The 21,147-nt window shown below is 47.9% G+C and overlaps 1 protein-coding gene across 1 annotated transcript in view; it reads right to left on the minus strand.

Moving 5' to 3' along the window:
• Positions 1-21,147, minus strand: part of WASHC4 (WASH complex subunit 4) — a 178,439-nt gene that overhangs the window by 123,777 nt on the left and 33,515 nt on the right. Inside the window, exons 5-8 of the mRNA XM_069764473.1 lie at positions 20,652-20,697; positions 20,120-20,187; positions 9,973-10,055; positions 9,475-9,517 (exon numbers count right to left, since the gene is read on the minus strand). Of these exons, the coding sequence (XP_069620574.1) occupies positions 9,475-9,517; positions 9,973-10,055; positions 20,120-20,187; positions 20,652-20,697 (240 nt within the window). The remainder of the gene's footprint in view (positions 1-9,474; positions 9,518-9,972; positions 10,056-20,119; positions 20,188-20,651; positions 20,698-21,147) is intronic.

The following is a 21,147-nucleotide window of genomic DNA, read 5'->3' on the forward strand; positions in this document are numbered from 1 at the left end:
ATGAAATAGATTCAGCAAAGTGGGGCCCGATATTCTAGGACAGAGCGAGGACAGTAAAGCGAACTTTGCAGTCTACAAAAAATCCTAAAGCAAAACCACGCAAAGGGGGCAAAAAAAACCCACCGTGCCGAACTAACGGCACGGCGGTACACCCTTTGCGTCTCAGAGCTTCCAGCAAAACAAAAGACAAGCTGGACAAAAAAAAAAGCAACAAAAAAACAAAAAGCACTTAGCTATACAGAGCAGCAGGTCACAGGAACAATCAGGAGAAGCTCAGATCCAACACTGAAACATTGACAAGGAGCAAGGATAGCAGCATCAGGCGGAGTTAAGTAATGAAGCAGCTAACGAGCTCACCAGAACACCTGAGGGAGGAAGCTCAGAAGCTGCAGTACCACTTGTGACCACAGGAGTGAATTCAGCCACAGAATTTACAACAGTACCCCCCCCTTGAGGAGGGGTCACCGAACCCTCACCAGAGCCCCCAGGCCGACCAGGATGAGCCGCATGAAAGGCACGAACAAGATCGGAAGCATGAACATCAGAGGCAAAAACCCAGGAATTATCTTCCTGAGCATAACCCTTCCATTTAACCAGATACTGGAGTTTCCGTCTAGAAACACGAGAATCCAAAATCTTCTCCACAATATACTCCAATTCCCCCTCCACCAAAACCGGGGCAGGAGGCTCAACAGATGGAACCATAGGTGCCACGTATCTCCGCAACAACGACCTATGGAATACATTATGTATGGAAAAGGAGTCTGGGAGGGTCAAACGAAAAGACACAGGATTGAGAACCTCAGAAATCCTATACGGACCAATAAAACGAGGTTTAAATTTAGGAGAGGAAACCTTCATAGGAATATGACGAGAAGATAACCAAACCAGATCCCCAACACGAAGTCGGGGACCCACACGGCGTCTGCGATTAGCGAAAAGTTGAGCTTTCTCCTGGGACAAGATCAAATTGTCCACTACCTGAGTCCAGATCTGCTGCAACCTATCCACCACAGAATCCACACCAGGACAGTCCGAAGACTCAACCTGTCCTGAAGAGAAACGAGGATGGAACCCAGAATTGCAAAAAAATGGAGAGACCAAGGTAGCCGAGCTGGCCCGATTATTAAGGGCGAACTCAGCCAACGGCAAAAAGGACACCCAATCATCCTGGTCTGCAGAAACAAAACATCTCAGATATGTTTCCAAGGTCTGATTGGTTCGTTCGGTCTGGCCATTAGTCTGAGGATGGAAAGCCGAGGAAAAGGATAGGTCAATGCCCATCCTACCACAAAAGGCTCGCCAAAACCTTGAAACAAACTGGGAACCTCTGTCAGAAACAATATTCTCAGGAATGCCATGCAACCGAACCACATGCTGAAAGAACAAAGGTACCAAATCAGAGGAGGAAGGCAATTTAGCCAAGGGCACCAGATGGACCATTTTAGAAAAGCGATCACAGACCACCCAAATGACTGACATCTTTTGAGAAACGGGAAGGTCAGAAATGAAATCCATCGAAATATGTGTCCAAGGCCTCTTTGGGACCGGCAAGGGCAAAAGCAACCCACTGGCACGAGAACAGCAGGGCTTAGCCCTAGCACAAATCCCACATGACTGCACAAAAGTACGTACATCCCGTGACAGAGATGGCCACCAGAAGGATCTAGCCACTAACTCTCTGGTACCAAAGATTCCAGGATGACCAGCCAACACCGAACAATGAAGTTCAGAGATAAGTTTATTAGTCCACCTATCAGGGACGAACAGTTTCTCTGCTGGACAACGATCAGGTTTATTCGCCTGAAATTTTTGCAGCACCCGCCGCAAATCAGGGGAGATGGCAGACACAATGACTCCTTCATTGAGGATACCCGCTGGCTCAGATAAACCCGGAGAGTCGGGCACAAAACTCCTAGACAGAGCATCCGCCTTCACATTTTTAGAGCCCGGAAGGTACGAAATCGAAGTGGGCAAAAAATAACGACCAACGGGCCTGTCTAGGATTCAAGCGCTTGGCAGACTCGAGATAAGTCAAGTTCTTATGATCAGTCAATACCACCACGCGATGCTTAGCTCCTTCAAGCCAATGACGCCACTCCTCGAATGCCCACTTCATGGCCAGCAACTCTCGATTGCCCACATCATAATTACGCTCAGCGGGCGAAAACTTCCTGGAAAAGAAAGCACATGGTTTCATCACTGAGCAATCAGAACCTCTCTGTGACAAAACCGCCCCTGCTCCAATCTCAGAAGCATCAACCTCGACCTGGAACGGAAGAGAAACATCTGGCTGACACAACACAGGGGCAGAACAAAAACGACGCTTCAACTCCTGAAAAGCTTCCACAGCAGCAGAAGACCAATTAACCAAATCAGCACCCTTCTTGGTCAAATCGGTCAATGGTTTGGCAATGCTAGAAAAATTACAGATGAAGCGACGATAAAAATTAGCAAAGCCCAGGAACTTTTGCAGACTTTTCAGAGATGTCGGCTGAATCCAATCCTGGATGGCTTGGACCTTAACTGGATCCATCTCGATAGTAGAAGGGGTAAAGATGAACCCCAAAAATGAAACTTTCTGCACACCGAAGAGACACTTTGATCCCTTCACAAACAAAGAGTTAGCACGCAGGACCTGAAAAACCATTCTGACCTGCTTCACATGAGACTCCCAATCATCTGAGAAGATCAAAATATCATCCAAGTAAACAATCAGGAATTTATCCAGATACTCACGGAAGATGTCATGCATAAAAGACTGAAACACAGATGGAGCATTGGCAAGTCCGAACGGCATCACTAGATACTCAAAATGACCCTCGGGCGTATTGAATGCAGTTTTCCATTCATCTCCTTGCCTGATTCTCACCAGATTATACGCACCACGAAGATCTATCTTAGTGAACCAACTAGCCCCCTTAATCCGAGCAAACAAGTCAGATAACAATGGCAAGGGATACTGAAATTTAACAGTGATCTTATTAAGAAGGCGGTAATCAATACACGGTCTCAGCGAACCATCCTTCTTGGCTACAAAGAAGAACCCTGCTCCCAGTGGTGATGACGATGGGCGAATATGTCCCTTCTCCAGGGATTCCTTCACATAACTGCGCATAGCGGCGTGTTCGGGCACGGATAAATTAAATAATCGACCTTTAGGGAATTTACTACCAGGAATCAAATTGATAGCACAATCACAATCCCTATGCGGAGGTAGAGCATCGGACTTGGGCTCTTCAAATACATCCTGATAATCAGACAAGAACTCTGGGACCTCAGAAGGGGTGGATGACGAAATCGACAAAAATGGAACATCACCATGTACCCCCTGACAACCCCAGCTGGATACCGACATGGAATTCCAATCCAATACTGGATTATGGGTTTGTAGCCATGGCAACCCCAACACGACCACATCATGCAGATTATGCAACACCAGAAAGCGAATAACTTCCTGATGTGCAGGAGCCATGCACATGGTCAGCTGGGCCCAGTATTGAGGTTTATTCTTGGCCAAAGGTGTAGCATCAATTCCTCTCAATGGAATAGGACACCGCAAAGGCTCCAAGAAAAACCCACAACGTTTAGCATAATCCAAATCCATCAGATTCAGGGCAGCGCCCGAATCCACAAACGCCATGACAGAAAACGACGACAAAGAGCATATCAAGGTAATGGACAGAAGGAATTTGGACTGTACAGTACCAATGACGGCAGACCTAGCGGACCGCTTAGTGCGCTTAGGACAATCAGAAATAGCATGAGTGGAATCACCACAGTAGAAACACAGACCATTCAGACGTCTGTATTCCTGCCGTTCAACTCTAGTCATGGTCCTATCGCACTGCATAGGCTCAGGTTTAACCTCAGGCAGTACCGCCAAATGGTGCACAGATTTACGCTCACGCAAGCGTCGACCGATCTGAATGGCCAAAGACAAAGACTCATTCAAACCAGCAGGCATAGGAAATCCCACCATGACATCCTTAAGAGCCTCAGAGAGACCCTTTCTGAACCAAGCTGCCAGCGCAGATTCATTCCACTGAGTGAGTACTGACCATTTCCTAAATTTCTGACAATATACTTCTGTATCATCCTGACCCTGGCACAAAGCCAGCAAATTTTTCTCAGCCTGATCCACTGAATTAGGCTCATCGTACAGCAATCCGAGCGCCAGGAAAAACGCATCGACACTACTCAATGCAGGGTCTCCTGGCGCAAGAGAAAATGCCCAGTCTTGAGGGTCGCCGCGCAAAAAAGAAATAATAATCAAAACCTGTTGAATAGGATTACCAGAAGAATGAGGTTTCAAGGCCAGAAATAGCTTACAATTATTTTTGAAACTTAGAAACTTAGTTCTATCTCCAAAAAACAAATCAGGAATAGGAATTCTTGGTTCTAACATAGATTTCTGATCAATAGTATCTTGAATTTTTTGTACATTTATAACGAGATTATCCATTGAAGAGCACAGACCCTGAATATCCATGTCCACACCTGTGTCCAGAATCACCCAAATGTCTAGGGGAAAAAAAAAAGTGAACACAGAGCAGAAAAAAAAAATGATGTCAGAACTTTTTCTTTCCCTCTATTGAGAATCATACAATTGTATGTCTTCCTGGAGCAGAACAATATTGTATCATACAATTATTAGGTTCTGTAGAAGGACGTAGATCTGGGTATTTATTTATTATGATGGAATATAGGCTGAACTGGATGGACAAATGTCTTTTTTCGGCCTTACTAACTATGTTACTATGTTACTATTAGTTTAGGCTCCTTGTACTGTTATGTTTGCTAATGACAGGTGTTATGAAGGCAATCCAGAAACACAGTGTGCTTAGCGATCAGAGCGCACACAGTGATCTGACAAATACCCAAAAATACAAGAACGAGCTCTGAGACGTGGAAACTCTGTAGACTGCACACCTGATCCTATCCTAAACACAACTAAAAGCGGCTGTGGATTGCGCCTAACAACTACCTAGGCAACTCGGCACAGCCTAAGAAACTAGCTAGCCTGAAGATAGAAAAATAGGCCTGACTTGCCCCAGAGAAATTCCCCAAAGGAAAAGGCAGCCCCCCACATATAATGACTGTGAGTAAGATGAAAAGACAAAACGTAGGGATGAAATAGATTCAGCAAAGTGGGGCCCGATATTCTAGGACAGAGCGAGGACAGTAAAGCGAACTTTGCAGTCTACAAAAAACCCTAAAGCAAAACCACGCAAAGGGGGCAAAAAAAAAACCACCGTGCCGAACTAACGGCACGGCGGTACACCCTTTGCGTCTCAGAGCTTCCAGCAAAACAAAAGACAAGCTGGACAAAAAAAAAAGCAACAAAAAAACAAAAAGCACTTAGCTATACAGAGCAGCAGGTCACAGGAACAATCAGGAGAAGCTCAGATCCAACACTGAAACATTGACAAGGAGCAAGGATAGCAGCATCAGGCGGAGTTAAGTAATGAAGCAGTTAACGAGCTCACCAGAACACCTGAGGGAGGAAGCTCAGAAGCTGCAGTACCACTTGTGACCACAGGAGTGAATTCAGCCACAGAATTCACAACAGAAAGCGGACACCCCTGTCTCGTCCCTCTAGCCAATTGTATGGTCCGTGACAACTCCCCGTTTACCCTAACCCTGGCCATCGGCATCGAGTACATTAATTGAATCCATGATATGAACTGCGGTCCAAACCCCATTCTTCGCAACACCTGCCAGAGATACCCCCACTCCACACTATCGAACGCCTTGTGAGCGTCTAAAGATGCAATAACTCTCTGGCCACAGTTATCGGCTTTGAGTTGCAAGTTCATATACAGCCTTCGTAGATTAATCGCAGTTGACCTATCAGGCATAAAGCCAGACTGGTCTGAGTGTATCAGGCCAGAAATAACACTTGTCAACCTCATCGCCAACACCTTAGCCAGGAGTTTAACGTCGATAGTAAGCAAAGAAATTGGCCGATATGAATCTGGCTGTGTCGGGTCTTTCCCCTCCTTTGGAATCACCACTATTGTGGCCTCCCGCATAGATGCCGGTAGCCTTCCACCATTCGTAGCCTCTTCCAAGACCGCCTTCAATTTAGGGATCAACACTTCCCCCAAGCTTTTATAAATTTCGGCAGGAAATCCGTCTACGCCAGGCGCCTTCCCATTAGCCATCGACTGCAATGCCCGTCCCAGTTCCTCCTCCGTAATGGGAGCCTCCAAATCCTCCCTAGCTGTGTCACTCAGCCTCGGGAGCTCCAACTCCTCAAGGAACACCACCGTGTCCTCCATTGACCCATCTACCCGAGAGGAGTATAAGTCTGCGTAAAAATCTGCAAAAGTCTCCAAAATCTCTGAAGTCTCAGAAACAGCAACACCACTCCCAGTCACCAAAGAGTGAACAAAGGAAGTATTTTTCTGGGCAGATGCCACCAGCGACAGCAAATGACCCACTGATTCACCCTCCTGGTAATAGGCCAAATTCATGAATTCCCTCTTCCTTTCAGCCTTACTCAGCAAGACCGCCTCTAGCTGGCTTTGAGCTGCCTTTAACCTCCTCCCAGCCTCCAAAGTACCCATTATTACCATCTCATCTTCAGCCACCCTCAGCCCATCTATCGCCAGCCTCTCTGCCTCTCTCGATTTCCACTTACACCTGCTAATATCCCTAAACAACAGCCCTCTCAAGTACGCTTTCATGGTTTCCCACACAGTAAGCACATCTACGCTACCCTCATTTATCTCAAAAAATTCCACCAATTCCTTCTTAATCTTCTCCAAGTCTATACTGTGTAGCCAATTAGGGTGAATTTTCCACTCCCTTCTGCTCCCGTTCCGTGTCCCCACTGATCGAAATTCCACTTCAACTGGACTATGGTCTGAGAGAGCCCTAGGTAAATATCTCACGTCCCTTACCATCGTATCTAGTAATCGGTTACCCAGTGCCAGATCAATCCTGGACAGCGTACCATGAGCTGGTGAGTAGAATGAATACGCCCTTTCCCCGATATGCCTAACTCTCCATAAATCAACCATGCCCACTTCCCCGACATAAGTCCCAAATGTAGTGATATGTCCCGCCGTCCTATTCTGGGGGGTTTTGTTCTTATCCCAAAAGTCATCACATATATTATTAAGGTCGCCGATAATTAGTAATGGTAACGGTCCCCAGCGCTCTACCCTCTCCAGCACCTCTCTTATCTTCTTGCTTGAGTATGGGGGCGGAATATACATTGCCACTATACATACCAATACTCCATTCATTTTACATTTCACCACCACATACTGACCATCGACATCCTCTTTTACCATTACCTCTTCATACTGCACCCCCGCAGGTATTAACACAGACACACCCCTAGAATACGTCGAGAAAGTAGAATGATACGCCCTCTGTATCCAGCGCCTATTCAATATGTTCACCCTCTCCCGCACTAAATGTGTCTCCAGCAGGCATATCATTGAGACTTTCTGTTCTCGGACATACTGCAGACTTGCCGCCCGCCGTGTTTTATCCGCCAGACCTCTCACATTCCAACTCAATATTTTAATACAATCTCCCATCATGTGGCTCATCATTTCTTAAAGTATCCAATTTCCCAAGTATGAGCTGCCCCAACCCTCCCACCCCCCCTGCCCCCTCCCAACTTACCCCCCTAACCCCCCCAATATAACGCATTCTTCCTCTCATCAAGAGTGGGGCTCCACTGCCCACTGCGAACACTCTCCCTTACTTAACCCTCTCCATTCGTGTCCCGCTGCCATAGCAATCACAATTTCCCCCCCAACTTTCACTTTATTGTATCTTAACATTTCAACTTATATTAACATATAGAAAAAGTACCAAACCAGTTCACAGTACCCAGCATAACCCTCCTCCCCCGTACTTAGTAGTTGGTACTGTCCCCTCCGGCCATTCCTTCAATATGGCCCAGCAAAACCCCCAACAGTTGCTCAACTCTTTAACCATTGCTAACGAGCGCAGAACTCTCCTCCATCGACAGAGAAAACAAATCCCAACTGGATCTTGCCGAAATGTCAGTCGCCCATTCCCTTAAGTTTTTTCTCATGAGTATCAAGCCACTGGGTAGCGTCCTCCGGTGTCAAGAAAAAGTGGGTCTTATTAAAAGCCACCAGTCTCAGCTTGGCGGGAAACATCACTGAATACTGCACTCCCAGCTCCCTCAGTCGCCGCTTGACTCCAGTAAACTTCATCCGCTGTTTCTGAACCGCAGCGGAATAATCCGGATAAATGGCGATTTTCTGACCTCCAGCCGTCAGATCCTCCATCTCTCTAGCCTTTCTGAGGATAATGTCTCTGTCTCTGTAATTGAGTATTTTAGCAAGCATGGTACGGGGATTTGCTCCTGGGGCAGGGGGCTGCGGCGGGACCCTATGAGCCCGTTCAACAGCAAAGACTTTTGTCAACACTGTGTTCCCAATCTTCTCCAGCAGCCAGTTCTCCACAAACTCAGTGGGATTTCTCCCCTCAGTCTTTTCAGGCAGCCCCACTATACGTATATTATTTCTTCTGGATCTATTTTCCAGATCCTCATTTTTGGCAGCGAGCTCGGCTATTGCTTGGGTGAACTTCTTTTCAGCTTTTTGTAGCTTAACTATGTGATCTTCTGCCGTGCTCACCCTCTCCTCCACCACTCCTATACGTTTGTCCATTTTCTGCAGAGCCGCATTAATCTGTGCCGTGTCCCCTTTAACTTCCTGCATCTGCTGGGCCAAGGAGTTCAGGGATTGCTGACATGAAGAGATCAGTGTGATAACATCTCTAAGAGTCGGCTCCTCTCCCTGTGATATGCCTCCAGGTCCCCCACTAGCCCCAGCCATGCTGCCTCTCTCCTTCCCCCTCTGTACCTCATGCTGCTCAGCCTTGCTTGCTTCCTCCTCCTCCTGGTCAGCTCCAGATCCTGGTTCTGCCTCCTCAGCAGCCTCCACTCTGGCATACTGCTGCAGCTTTGCGGCCACCTCCATGCGCCGCTGACATGCGGCGTTCTCCTTCTCGGCGTCCTCCCTAGCATCGGAGCCATCTTGGCTGGCTCCTGCATCGCTGGTGCCAGCGTCTTTCTGCCGCCTCCTGGTCATCGCTGCCGACTCCGGACCTGCTGCTCCGCACCGCTGCACTCTCCGGACCTTCAGCCAGCCGGATTTAGGTGAGTTTACCCGAAAATCGGGGTTAAAGCAGGATTTTTGTCCTTATGGCAGCAGGAGCACTCTTCCCTGCTTCCACTCACATGGCCAGCTAGGACACGCCCCCCTACCAGATCATTAATGAATGATCTGTTCCATTAAAGTCAATGGACCCTGTCGAGGGATACGCCTTAATCCCATTTTTCAGAGCTTGAGATGGAGCCATGGACGTGCGTCTAAAACATGATCAGGACCTGGTTTTACAGTTTTAGGATTACCACCATTAACACATACGAAACCTAAAATACAAAGTAAACAATAAAATGGACAAGTATCTCACCAGGAAGTGAACCCCAGAAGTTTCAATGATCTTGGATTCATTCCTGTAATATAATAAGCAATAATGGTGAATTCTTAGGCTGCCGTCACACTAGCAGTATTTGGTCAGTATTTTACATCAGTATTTGTAAGCCAAAACCAGGAGCGGGTGATAAATGCAGAAGTGGAGCATATGTTTCTATTATACTTTTCCTCTAATTGTTCCACTCCTGGTTTTGGCTTACAAATACTGATGTATAATACTGATCAAATACTGCTAGTGTGACGGCAGCCTTAGACTGATTTCATTTGACAGATGAAAGTAAATATGAGATGTAGAGGCATTTTGGAGTATAAATACACAAGCGTAATACATGTGCATGAGACATCGAACATTATTGTTGTTAGAGGGCATCTAAAATCTGCCATATATGTTGTGGAATCACCGCTGATTTTACTATTTACATAGCAAAGAGTAAAATCCGCATGTAAAAATGTGAATGTGAAATACAAATCTTACCTGCTGCTAGTGTACAAAGACGCCAACTGATGGACAACATTCATCACCACCTCATAGCACCTTGTAACAAAACAGGACATTTCCTAGACAGAATACAAGGGAATACAACGTACATGGATGAAAGTATAGAAAACACACATACAGTTATATGAAAAAGTTTGGGCAACCCTATTAATCTTAAGCTTAATGTTTTATAAAAATTGTTTTTTTTGCAACAGCTATTTCAGTTTCATATATCTAATAACTGTTGGACACAGTAATGTTTCTGCTTTGAAATGAGGTTTATTGTACTAACAGAAAATGTGCTATCTGCATTCAAACAAAATTTGACAGGTGCATAAGTATGGGCACCCTTATCATTTTCTTGTTTTAAATACTCCTACCTACTTTTTACTAACTTACTAAAGCACTTTTTTTGGTTTTCTAACCTCATTGAGCTTTGAACTTCATAGCCAGGTGTATGCAATCATGAGAAAAGCTACTTAAAGTGGCCACTTGCAAGTTGTTCTCCTGTTTGTATCTTCTCTGAAGAGTGACATCATGGGCTCCTCAAAACAACTGTCTAATGATCTGAAAAAAAAGATTATTCAACATAGTTGTTCAGGGGAAGGATACAAAAAGCTGTCTCAGAGATTTAACCTGTCAATTTCCACTGTGAGGAACATAGTAAGGAAATGGAAGAACACAGGAACAGTTCTTGTTAAGGCCAGAAGTGGCAGGCCAAGAAAAACATCAGAAAGGCAGAGAACAAGAATGGTCAGATCAGTCAAGGACAATCCCCAGACCACCTCCAGAGAGCTGCATCATCAACTTGCTGCAGATGGTGTCACTGTGCATCGGTCAACTATAACAACGCACTTTGCACAAGGAGAAGCTGTATGGGAGAGTGATGCGAAAGAAGCCGTTTCTGCAAGCATGCCACAAACCGAGTCGGCTGGGGTATGCAAAAGCACATTTGGTGAAGCCAATTTCTTTTTGGAAGAAGGTCCTGTGGACTGATGAAACCAAGATTGAGTTGTTTGGTCATACAAAAAGGCGTTATGCATGGCGGCCAAAAAACACAGCATTCCAAGAAAAACACTTGCTACCCACAGTAAAATTTGGTGGAGGTTCCATCATGCTTTGGGGCTGTGTGGCCAATGCCGGCACCGGGAATCTTGTTAAAGTTGAGGGACGCATGGATTCCTCTCAGTATCAGCAGATTCTTGACAATAATGTTCATGAATTAGTGACAAAGTTGAAGTTACGCAGGGGATGGATCTTTCAAGCAAGACAATGATCCAAAACACCGCCCAAATCTACTCAGGCATTCATGCAGAGGAACAATTACACTGTTCTGGAATGGCCATCCCAGTCCCCAGACCTGAATATCATTGAACATCTGTGGGATCATTTGAAGAGGGCTGTCCATGCTCGGCGACCAACAAACTTAACTGAACTGGAATTGTTTTGTAAAGAGGAATGGTCAAAAATACCTTCATCCAAGATCTCATTAAAAGCTACAGGAAGCGACTAGAGGCTGTTATTTTTGCAAAAGGAGGATCTACTAAATATTAATGTCACTTTTCTGGTGGGGTGCCCATACTTATGCACCTGTCAAATTTTGTTTGAATGCAGATTGCACATTTTCTCTTAGTACAATAAACCTCATTTCAAGGCAGAAACATTACTGTGTCCAACAGTTATTAGATATATGAAACAAATAGCTGTTGCAAAAAAAACAATTTTTATAAAACATTAAGCTTAAGATTAATAGGGGTGCCCAAACTTTTTCATATAACCGTATCTACAACACAATAATTTATGTGATATATGTAGAAATATAGAAAAATTCAGTAAGATCTTCCAAGCAGAACAGCAGAGCAGGGTGACCCCGCAAGGAGAGGAGGAGAGCTGATAGAAGGGTTTGTAATCTGACACAGCTAAACTCAGGTGCACTGCCCTCCCCCACACTGACTCACGTAGGAGGTTAGACGAGGATATCAGGCTGTGTGGTATTATACATCTTATACACGGACCTCTACTCTGAGCTATTTTGGGACATGTTCTTTCTCCTGAGTGCTGTTGCCCGTTTATGACTGGACAACGTCATACAGGGAAAGAAATACAAGCACCCACTGAAAACTCTCTGATAAAACCCACGTGGCCTTACCAAAAATGAATTCTTAAAGGGTCATATAACGTATTCGCTAAAATATCCACAATGGAGGGCAAAATTAAAAACAGGATTTTTGGTTGCTTACCGTAAAATCTGTTTCTTGAAGCCTCCATTGGGGGACACAGGAACCATGGGTGTATGCTGCTGCCACTAGGAGGCTGACACTATGCAAATAAAAAAAGTTAGCTCCTCCTCTGCAGTGTACACCCCACCGACTGGCATTATACTCTTCAGTTAGTGAGAAAGCAGTAGGAGAAAAGAAAAAGGTTGAAAAACCATAACCACAAACTTGAGAACTGTAAACGTGAGAACAGTCATAGAACAGATAACAACAGAAACATTGGGAGGGAGCTGTGTCCCCCAATGGAGGCTTCAAGAAACAGATTTTACGGTAAGCAACCAAAAATCCTGTTTTCTTTATCGCCTCTCATTGGGGGACACAGGAACCATGGGACGTCCCAAAGCAGTCCCTAGGGCGGGAAAAAACAGACTTCCATCAGGCCAGAGGACTCACTACTGCCGCCTGCAGGATCCTTCTGCCTAGGCCGGCGTCCGCCGAAGTGTAGGTATGGACCTTGTAAAATTTGGCGAACGTGTGGATGGAAGACCAAGTTGCCGCTTTGCAAAGCTGTAGGGCGGAAGCCCTGTGGTGCACCACCCAGGAGGCGCCGACTGCCCGGGTAGAGTGAGCCTTAATCCCAGGAGGGGGCACTCTGTTCTTGACCCGGTAAGCCTCCAAAATTGCCATTCTGATCCAGCGAGCAATAGTCGCTTTAGAAGCCGGTTGGCCTCTGCTCGTGCCATCAGGAATGACGAAAAAAAGAATCCGTCTTCCGGAAAGTGGACGTTCTGTCCAGATAGATCCTCACTGCCCTGACGAGGTCCAGCTTGTTCAACGATCGCTCCAGAGGATGAGTCGGAGCTGAACAAAAGGAAGGTAGAACAATGTAGAACAATGTCCTCGTTGAGGTGGAAGGTGGAAACCACCTTAGGAAGAAAAGAAGGTGGAGGCCGGAAGACCACCTTGTCCTGGTGAATGACCAAAAAACGGAGGACGGCAAGACAGGGCCGCCAACTCGGAAACGCGGCGAAAAGACGTGATGGCCACAAGAAAGGTCACCTTCCAAGATAGAACAGATAGAGGAATCTCCCTAAGAGGTTCAAAGGGGGAAACCCTCAGAACGTCCAGTACCAGGTTTAAGTCCCATGCGTCCACAGGGGCTCTGTACGGTGGAACAGCGTGGGCTACTCCTTGAAAGAAGGTCTTAACCTGTGGCCGAGAGGCCAAGCTCTTCTGAAAGAGGATGGCAAGCGCAGAAACCTGGCCCTTTAGGGAGCTAAGAGCCAGGCCCGAATCCAGTCCTGCCTGAAAGAAGGCCAAAAGAGAAGGCAGGGAAAAGAAAAAAAAAAAAACCATAGGCGGAACGCGGTTGGATTCGCACCAACGGAAGTAAGCCTTCCAGGTACGGTAGTAGATCCTGGAAGACGAAGGCTTCCGAGCCTGAATCATGGTGTGAATCACCCGGTCCGAAAGGCCGGACGCTCTTAGAACCGCGGTCTCAACAGCCACGCCGTTAAACTGAGCGACCGAGAATTCGGGTGGCAGATCGGACCCTGGGACAGCAGATCGGGCCTGTCTGGAAGGCGCCAGGGAGCGTCCGCGAGAAGGTTGACGAGCTCCGCGAACCAAGCTCTCCTGGGCCAATCCGGGGCGATCAGGATGACCGGCACCCCTTCCGCTTTGATCTTCTTCAACAGTTTGGGAAGTAATGGAAGGGGTGGGAACAGGTAGGGCAGCTCGAACTGTGACCAAGGAATGGCCAGAGCCTCGACGCCCACTGCGAGAGGATCGCGGGACCTGGAGACGAACTGCAGAACCTTCCTGTTGATTCGAGACGCCGTGAGGTCCACGTCCGGAGTGCCCCATCGAAGACAAATCTGATGGAAGACCTCCGGATGCAAGGACCATTCCCCTGCCGCGAGGCCCTCGCGGCTGAGGAAGTCGGCGGCCCAGTTGTCCACGCCGGGGATATGCACCGCGGATATCACCGGAACCGTTGCCTCTGCCCAGAGGAGAATCTTGGATACCTCGGCAAGGGCCAAGGAGCTCCGGGTCCCCCCCTGATGGTTGACATATGCCACAGCCGTGGCGTTGTCCGTCTGGATCCGGACTGGCAGGCCCCTGATGATCCTTACCCAGTGGCGGAGGGACAGAAAGATGGCCCGAATTTCGAGGACATTGATTGGCAGAGATGACTCCTGCGACGACCAACGGCCCTGAGCCGTCAGGTGGCGAAAAAACCGCACCCCAGCCGAACAGGCTGGCGTCCGTTGTCACTACCTGCCAGAGAACTGGAAGGAAGGACCTGCCCTGGGAGATGAGAGGTGATGTCAGCCACCAGTTGAGGGACCGCTTGACCCGAGAAGAGAGTCTGATCGGCCGATCCAGGGAGAAGACAGAATGGCTTGCTGAAGGGGTCGCGAATGAAATTGGGCGAAGGGAATCGCTTCCAATGTAGCTACCATCCTCCCCAGAACCTTCATGGCCGATCGGAAGGGAGGGAGGCCGAGGACCCTGGAGCAAGCGTATGTCCCGACAAAGAGTGGATCTCTTATCTTTGGGAAGGAAGACTCTGGTCTGATGAGTGTCGAAAAGCATGCCCAGAAAGATGATGCGCTGAGAGGGAATAAGGCAGGACTTCTTCCGGTTGACCAGCCACTCGAAACGGGCTAAGGTGTCGAGAACAATGGACAGGCTTTCGTGAGCCTGAGCAAAGGACGGAGCCTTGATGAGGATGTCGTTGAGGTATGGAAATAGGACCAAGCCTCTGACTCTCAAGATGGCCATCAGCGCCGCCATGATCTTCGTGAACACCCTTGGCGCGGTTGCGAGACCGAACAGCAGGGCGACGAATTGAAAGTGTTCTCGTTGCACTGTGAAGCACAGGAAACGGTGATGTCCGGGAAATATCGGGACATGGAGGTAGGCGTCCTGGATATCTATTGAGCATAGAAATTCCTGGGCCTCCCTGGAAGCAATTACCGAACGAAGGGATTCCATCCTGAAGTGTCTCAGGCGAACTCTCCTGTACAGCAATTTGAGGTCCAGAATGGGGCGAACCTTGCCGTCTTATTTCGGTACCACAAAAAGGTTCGAGTAGAAACCCGAGAACCGTTCTTTCTCTAGGACGGGAACGATTACCCCGGATTTGAGCAGAGAAGCGATGGCTGCAAAGAAGCCCGGAACTAGAGCGGGATCTCCTGGAGGACGGGATTGGAAGAAACGATCCCTGGGTCGGGAGGCGAACTCTATCTTGTATCCCGAGGATACAACTTCCCTGACCCATGCGTCCTCTACTGCGGAAATCCAGACGTCCCTGAAAAGGAGAAGATGGCCACCCAACCTGGGAGTTGGGCTGGAGTCTTGTCGAGAGTCATGCCGAGGTGGATCTTCCGGTCCTGGGCCTGGAGGATCTACCCTGGGAATAGCGAGGACGCCAGGACGGAGTGGGCCTAAAGGACACCGCCTTCTTCTCCTGACGTGCCTGTGGCCTCTGTTGCTGCTGGGAAAAGGAGTTTGATGCAGCGAAGCGACGAAAGGGCCGAAAAGAGCGAAACTGCCGTCTAGGATGAGGGCGACGAGGCTTAGCCTGGGGGAGAAGAGAACTTGTACCCCCGGTGGCGTCCTTAATGATTTGATCCAGCTGGGAACCACAGAGACGAGAGCCCTGGAAGGGCAGACTAGTGAGGGACTTTTTAGAAGATAAGTCCGCCTGCCAGGCCTTGAGCCAAACGGTGCAGCGGATGGCAACGGCATTGCTGGAAGCCTGAGCCGCACAAGACGCGACATCCAGGGAGGCAGAGACCAGGTATTCACCAGCGTGGGAAATCTGGTTGGCAAGCTCCGCTAGTTGCACGGGAGGCGCCCCGTCCAGGATACCTCGACGGAGCCCTTTGGCCCATATGGAGATGGATTTAGAAACCCAAGAGGAAGCAAAAGCTGGGCACATAGCCGCTGCAGCCGCTTCAAAAGCTGACTTCGCCAAGGATTCTATAGCCCTATCGTTCGAGTCCTTCAGAGATGCTCCGCCGGACAGAGGAAGCACCGTGTTGGTGGACAGCCTGGACACAGGTGGATCCACCGAGGGAGAGACCGTCCAATTGGCGGTAAGTTCTGGAGAAAAGGGATATAGCACACCCAGGCGTTTTCCCCTCTGAAAACGCCTAGTGGGGTTCTCTCTCTCTCTCTGGACATGATCTCCTCAAATTCAGGATGAGGAGCAAAAAACTTGGAAGGTGGTCTGGCCCGTCTAAAGAAACCGCCTGATCTGCGGGTTCCGTAGAGGGATGTTTTATGCCACAGGATTGGTTTACTGCCCCAATGAGATTCTGGACCATCTCCCTCATGGTGGCGATTTGGTTAGAATCCAGCTCTGAAATATCCTCCGAGGGCGCATCAGAGAATGCCTCGCCTGACTCTGGGGAGAAGGGTCGAGGGGACGCCGACCGCAGGGGAGGGCCGTGTGGCGAGATGGAGCGAGAAGAGGACTCAGACCGACGTTCCTGTCTGGACCTTTTGTGGCTTATCAAGGAGGGCTCGGGCGGCGGTTCCTGCGACCCGCTGGCCACTGCAGGGGTCTGCAGGGGAAAACGATCCAGCGCGGCCACCAGGGTTTGGGACACCCGTGTTAAATCGGCCACCGATTGTGACAGAGAGGAGGCCCAGCCTGGGATGGGGGGGGGGGATCACTCTCGGGCGGAACAGCCGGGGGATCCTGGGCGGTGGGAACAATTGGGTTGCTGCAGGACTGACACAGCGGGGAGGACTGACCTGAGGGAAGCTTGCTGTTACAGGACGAACATGCAAAGTACGTGACTAAGACAGAAGATGAAGTAAGGGGACGAGAGCGGCCCCCTTTAGAGGTAGACATTTTAAGAGATCCCTGAAGAAATGCCAGCGGGTTAGGGGACAGTGGGGCAGGGGAGGGTGTCAGTCTGCAGTGCAGAGCTACTCACGGTAAAAGAGAGCTGTCCGGCTTGATGAATGGACCTCCGGCAAAGGTAGTCCCTCTAGCAGGGGATGTGGGCTTCTGCTGCAGTCTGATCAGAGGAAGCTGACCGCTGAGAAATGCGACAGGTGCAGAGGAACCTCTTGTTCCAAGATGGCGCCGGTGGGTGGGGAAAAGGGCGGGACCTGTGCCCCTGTCCCAGAGAGGTTGTCGGGCGGGAGAAAAGCCCGCCCGACGAAGAGGAGAAGGGGGCGGAGTCCGGCACCGGAAGTTGGCCCCGGCCGAAGCCGGGGCCTAAATTAGAGCTAGGTGCCGGAAAAGGCCGCGGCGACTGAGGGAGGGATCGGGGCGGCAGCTGAGACGCCGCACACCGCAGCAGGCACAAAGCGGTGTGGCGGCCTGCAAGCCGCCGCGCCAAAAATCGGGCTGGACGGCCGCATACAGCGGCCTGGGAAAAGTAGCTGCAGGGACCGCAGCGGTGCGGCGGCTGTTTAGCAGAGCCGCCGCACTGAAGAAAATAATGAACGGCCGCTTGCAGCGGCCGGAGCCGGGCAGCCGCAAGCAGTGTGGCAGACCGAGAGGGCCGCACTGATGGCGAGGGCCGCACTGATGGCAAGGACGCCGCTGAGAGCGGCAGGACCAGCTGTGCAGCGGCTAGTGGTAAAGAAGCCGCGCCGGCACAGGGGCAAGGCGGCCGCCGCCAAGGAAGCAGTGCGGCGGCTGAAAGAAATGGGCCCAGCTCCAGAAAGGAGGTAAGGTGACCTGCACCTGAAAACCCCTAAATAAGGCACTCCTTTGTGAATTTGTGGGATGGGTATCACAGTGGACCGTTAGGTAATATACTCACCTTAGACATCCCACGCCGGTACTAACCTGGAAGGTATCAGACGTCCAGGGGCTGATGGATGTCCTCGTCTCCGCAACCGACAGGCTCTGGTGGGCGAGTGGGTGGGGGACGGATGCAGGACCGGACTTCTGAGCACGCTTGTGTGCTAGGATCTTGGTCCTGCTGAGGGATCTATGAGGATACGGGGTGGCAGTACACAACGTACTCATAGTCCGCATTGTGGGACTACAGGTGTGACTGTTCACCCTGTATCCCTCCGGAAACCTGAAAGGAAACGACGCACATTGAGGTAGATAAGGGTCTAATGAAAGACCCGTGTCCACCTCCTACTGACACTAAGCTAAACTGAAGAGTATAATGCCAGTCGGTGGGGTGTACACTGCAGAGGAGGAGCTAACTTTTTTTATTTGCATAGTGTCAGCCTCCTAGTGGCAGCAGCATACACCCATGGTTCCTGTGTCCCCCAATGAGAGGCGATAAAGAAACAAAAAATTACTCTGCTCTGCGGCCATCGTGTGTCCAGTTCAACATAAACATTTCCTGAAAGGTCTTTAACCAGTTCAAGATCAGGTCATTTACACCAGTTCCTGTCCAGGCACATAATTGGGTTAATTCGTACATGCAATTTAAAAAGATTTTCTCGCATAGCAATTCAAGTAATTTTGTTGCTTTTTTTTTTTTCCTGTTTTATATGAAACTTTTTTTATAGTTCATTTTAATCCTTTTTTTTTGGTGATATCAGGCGAGATCGGTGGAAAAATAAGGAAAATAACTGCCTGTTTTTCCCATGTCTTCATTTATCTTTTTATGACCAAAAAGGACCAAGTAAATCCCTTTAAAAATTTGCTCCCCATTCTGTACATTATTTTTATACATTGAACACTTCGTTTTAACGAGGGTGGGACTAGTAGCAGCGGTTTGAATTGACAGTGTCATTTTTATGTATTCATTTTGTCATATATTTTACACATTGTGCGTCTCATAAGGTCATAAATGACTTTGGGGGTGGGGAGGGAGCATTTCAATATTTACATTTTTGTTTCCGTCTTATTTCCATTGTAACTGGGGATAGTATATTAGCCACAGTTACAAGGGAAATTATTTCAACCACTGAAAATATTCAACGTCCCATTACTAGATCTATAGCATCACTAACCTGCCTGTAATAATAGATTTTTAAAGAAACCCAGACCCTCGTGGAACTTGGAGCTCAGCGAATGAACCCTCACACCATGGTGTGCGGGCGACTTCACGCAGGAGATATGCTCCTACTAAAGTTACCTAACAGTAGATTATTTCCCTCTTCTAGTGGGTATGAGTATGGCGGATGTCGGATAAGAAATTTTGCAGCCCTAGATCTTCACATAAAATTTTTTGTTTAAAACAAAGTGTTTTTCATTTAAAAAAAAAAAAAAAAAACTTCAACTGTTAAAATTCCCCCAAAACAGAACTGTACATGTATTGCGTAGGCATAACCAGCATTTCCTTGTTGAATGCTGCAGTACGCTGTCATAGACTGGCCATGCACATAAGTTGGATGTCTGCAGAACAACACTTTCGCTGATCATTGCAAGACAGCCACCTCACCTTAGCCGACACTCTCATACACAGGAGCGCTCGCTCTGCCGTCGGCAGGCGCCCCCATACATGATAGACCGTCAGCCAAACAAGTCAATGAAAGCGAGTTAAGCCAACAATAGTCTAATGTGTATGGGGGCCTTTACTGGGCTGATGGCTGCTTTGATAAAATCTCTGTCCAGACTATAAGACTAGTAAACCTGCTGACGTGTAGTCCTCCATATTCATGAGCTCTGTATAACTCCACCTGATTATCTTTCTGCCTATGCACAGTGTACACAAAAAGCTAACAATCAGTGATGTGGGTGGGGTTATACAGAGAACTGGTAGATCTGCTGCAGAAAATATGGTGATTTTTATAAAAAATCACAGCATTCAGTCCAGCAAGTGATACATCACTGGAATCAGGGTCTCTGCCCCTCTATCGTGCTGCTTTCAGATGGGGGTACCAAAAACCTGTTGAAAAATTCCCTTTAAAGAGAAACACAATATATTAAGTTATCTAATCACGGATAACAAGAATATGAACTTATTGCTGCCTGGAGGAAAATTTACCTGCAGGAATGAGACAAACCTTCCCATTTGTATCTGGGAATCTCCTTCCACAATACTGGATTCTGGAGCTGTAAGGAAATCGGAAATATGATAATTAATAAATCTTGACAATGATATAATGGTTTTTTTTACTGGCTAAATATCCCTTTACAAAGTGGACTAGGAAATACATTAGTATATTGTTAGTTCCAGCAAGCAATCAGATTGCCCACTAAATCTGGGGAGGCTAACAATCTAAATTTCACAGCACCTGCATTCACATCAGTTATCTGTTCTTTATTCTTCCAACAGTAATGATTCTTCTACATAGAAAACATTTATGGCTTTAAATGCTGAAGACATAAGGACAGGATCATGAAGAATGGGCATAGCCATTTCAGAAACTGGTACAGCATAGCCCTTTCATTCATGTAAGTGTATCCTAGTGATATTCTTCATGGTAAAAGTAATGCCAATCCTCCGCAGGTTCCTGAGCGCACTTATGGTCTGGTACTAAGCATTACATGAAGTATAGCTTATGTGGATGGCTTACCTCCTTCTCCGTAGAATAAAAGTCCATTATAGAATTTAGTTTCTGCCTGTTACACAAGGAATTAATAAAAAGCAGAATTACACAAAGCTACAACATGATAATAGTCTGAATTCGCACAATACAGCAGCATATAGACTTTGCAGTGTGAAAGATAGGACTATGCCACTGCTAGATCACAACATGATACAAGTGACGGCATTTTGCCATCAAATTGTCATGATGGATGATCAAGTAGCCAAAGGAGAAAACAAATGAGGGTTTCATTTTTTTGTGGCTTATGCGTCATCATAGCTATCTGCTGGCGACAACATGCCATACGCACAGATAGCAGTGGCACTGCGTGATCTTTAGCACTGCGCTGGCATCGGTACACAATGAGGGCAAAGTCACTGTGTAGCCCCAATCTAATCATACATCTTTATCAGTAGACTTGGTGCCAATCGACTTGCAAGACGTAGTCCATCGGCCACATCAGCCATCTGTGGCTGTTGAACGG

The sequence above is a fragment of the Ranitomeya imitator genome, chromosome 4 (genome assembly GCF_032444005.1).
Source record: "Ranitomeya imitator isolate aRanImi1 chromosome 4, aRanImi1.pri, whole genome shotgun sequence".
NCBI classification, from domain to species: Eukaryota; Metazoa; Chordata; class Amphibia; order Anura; family Dendrobatidae; genus Ranitomeya; species Ranitomeya imitator.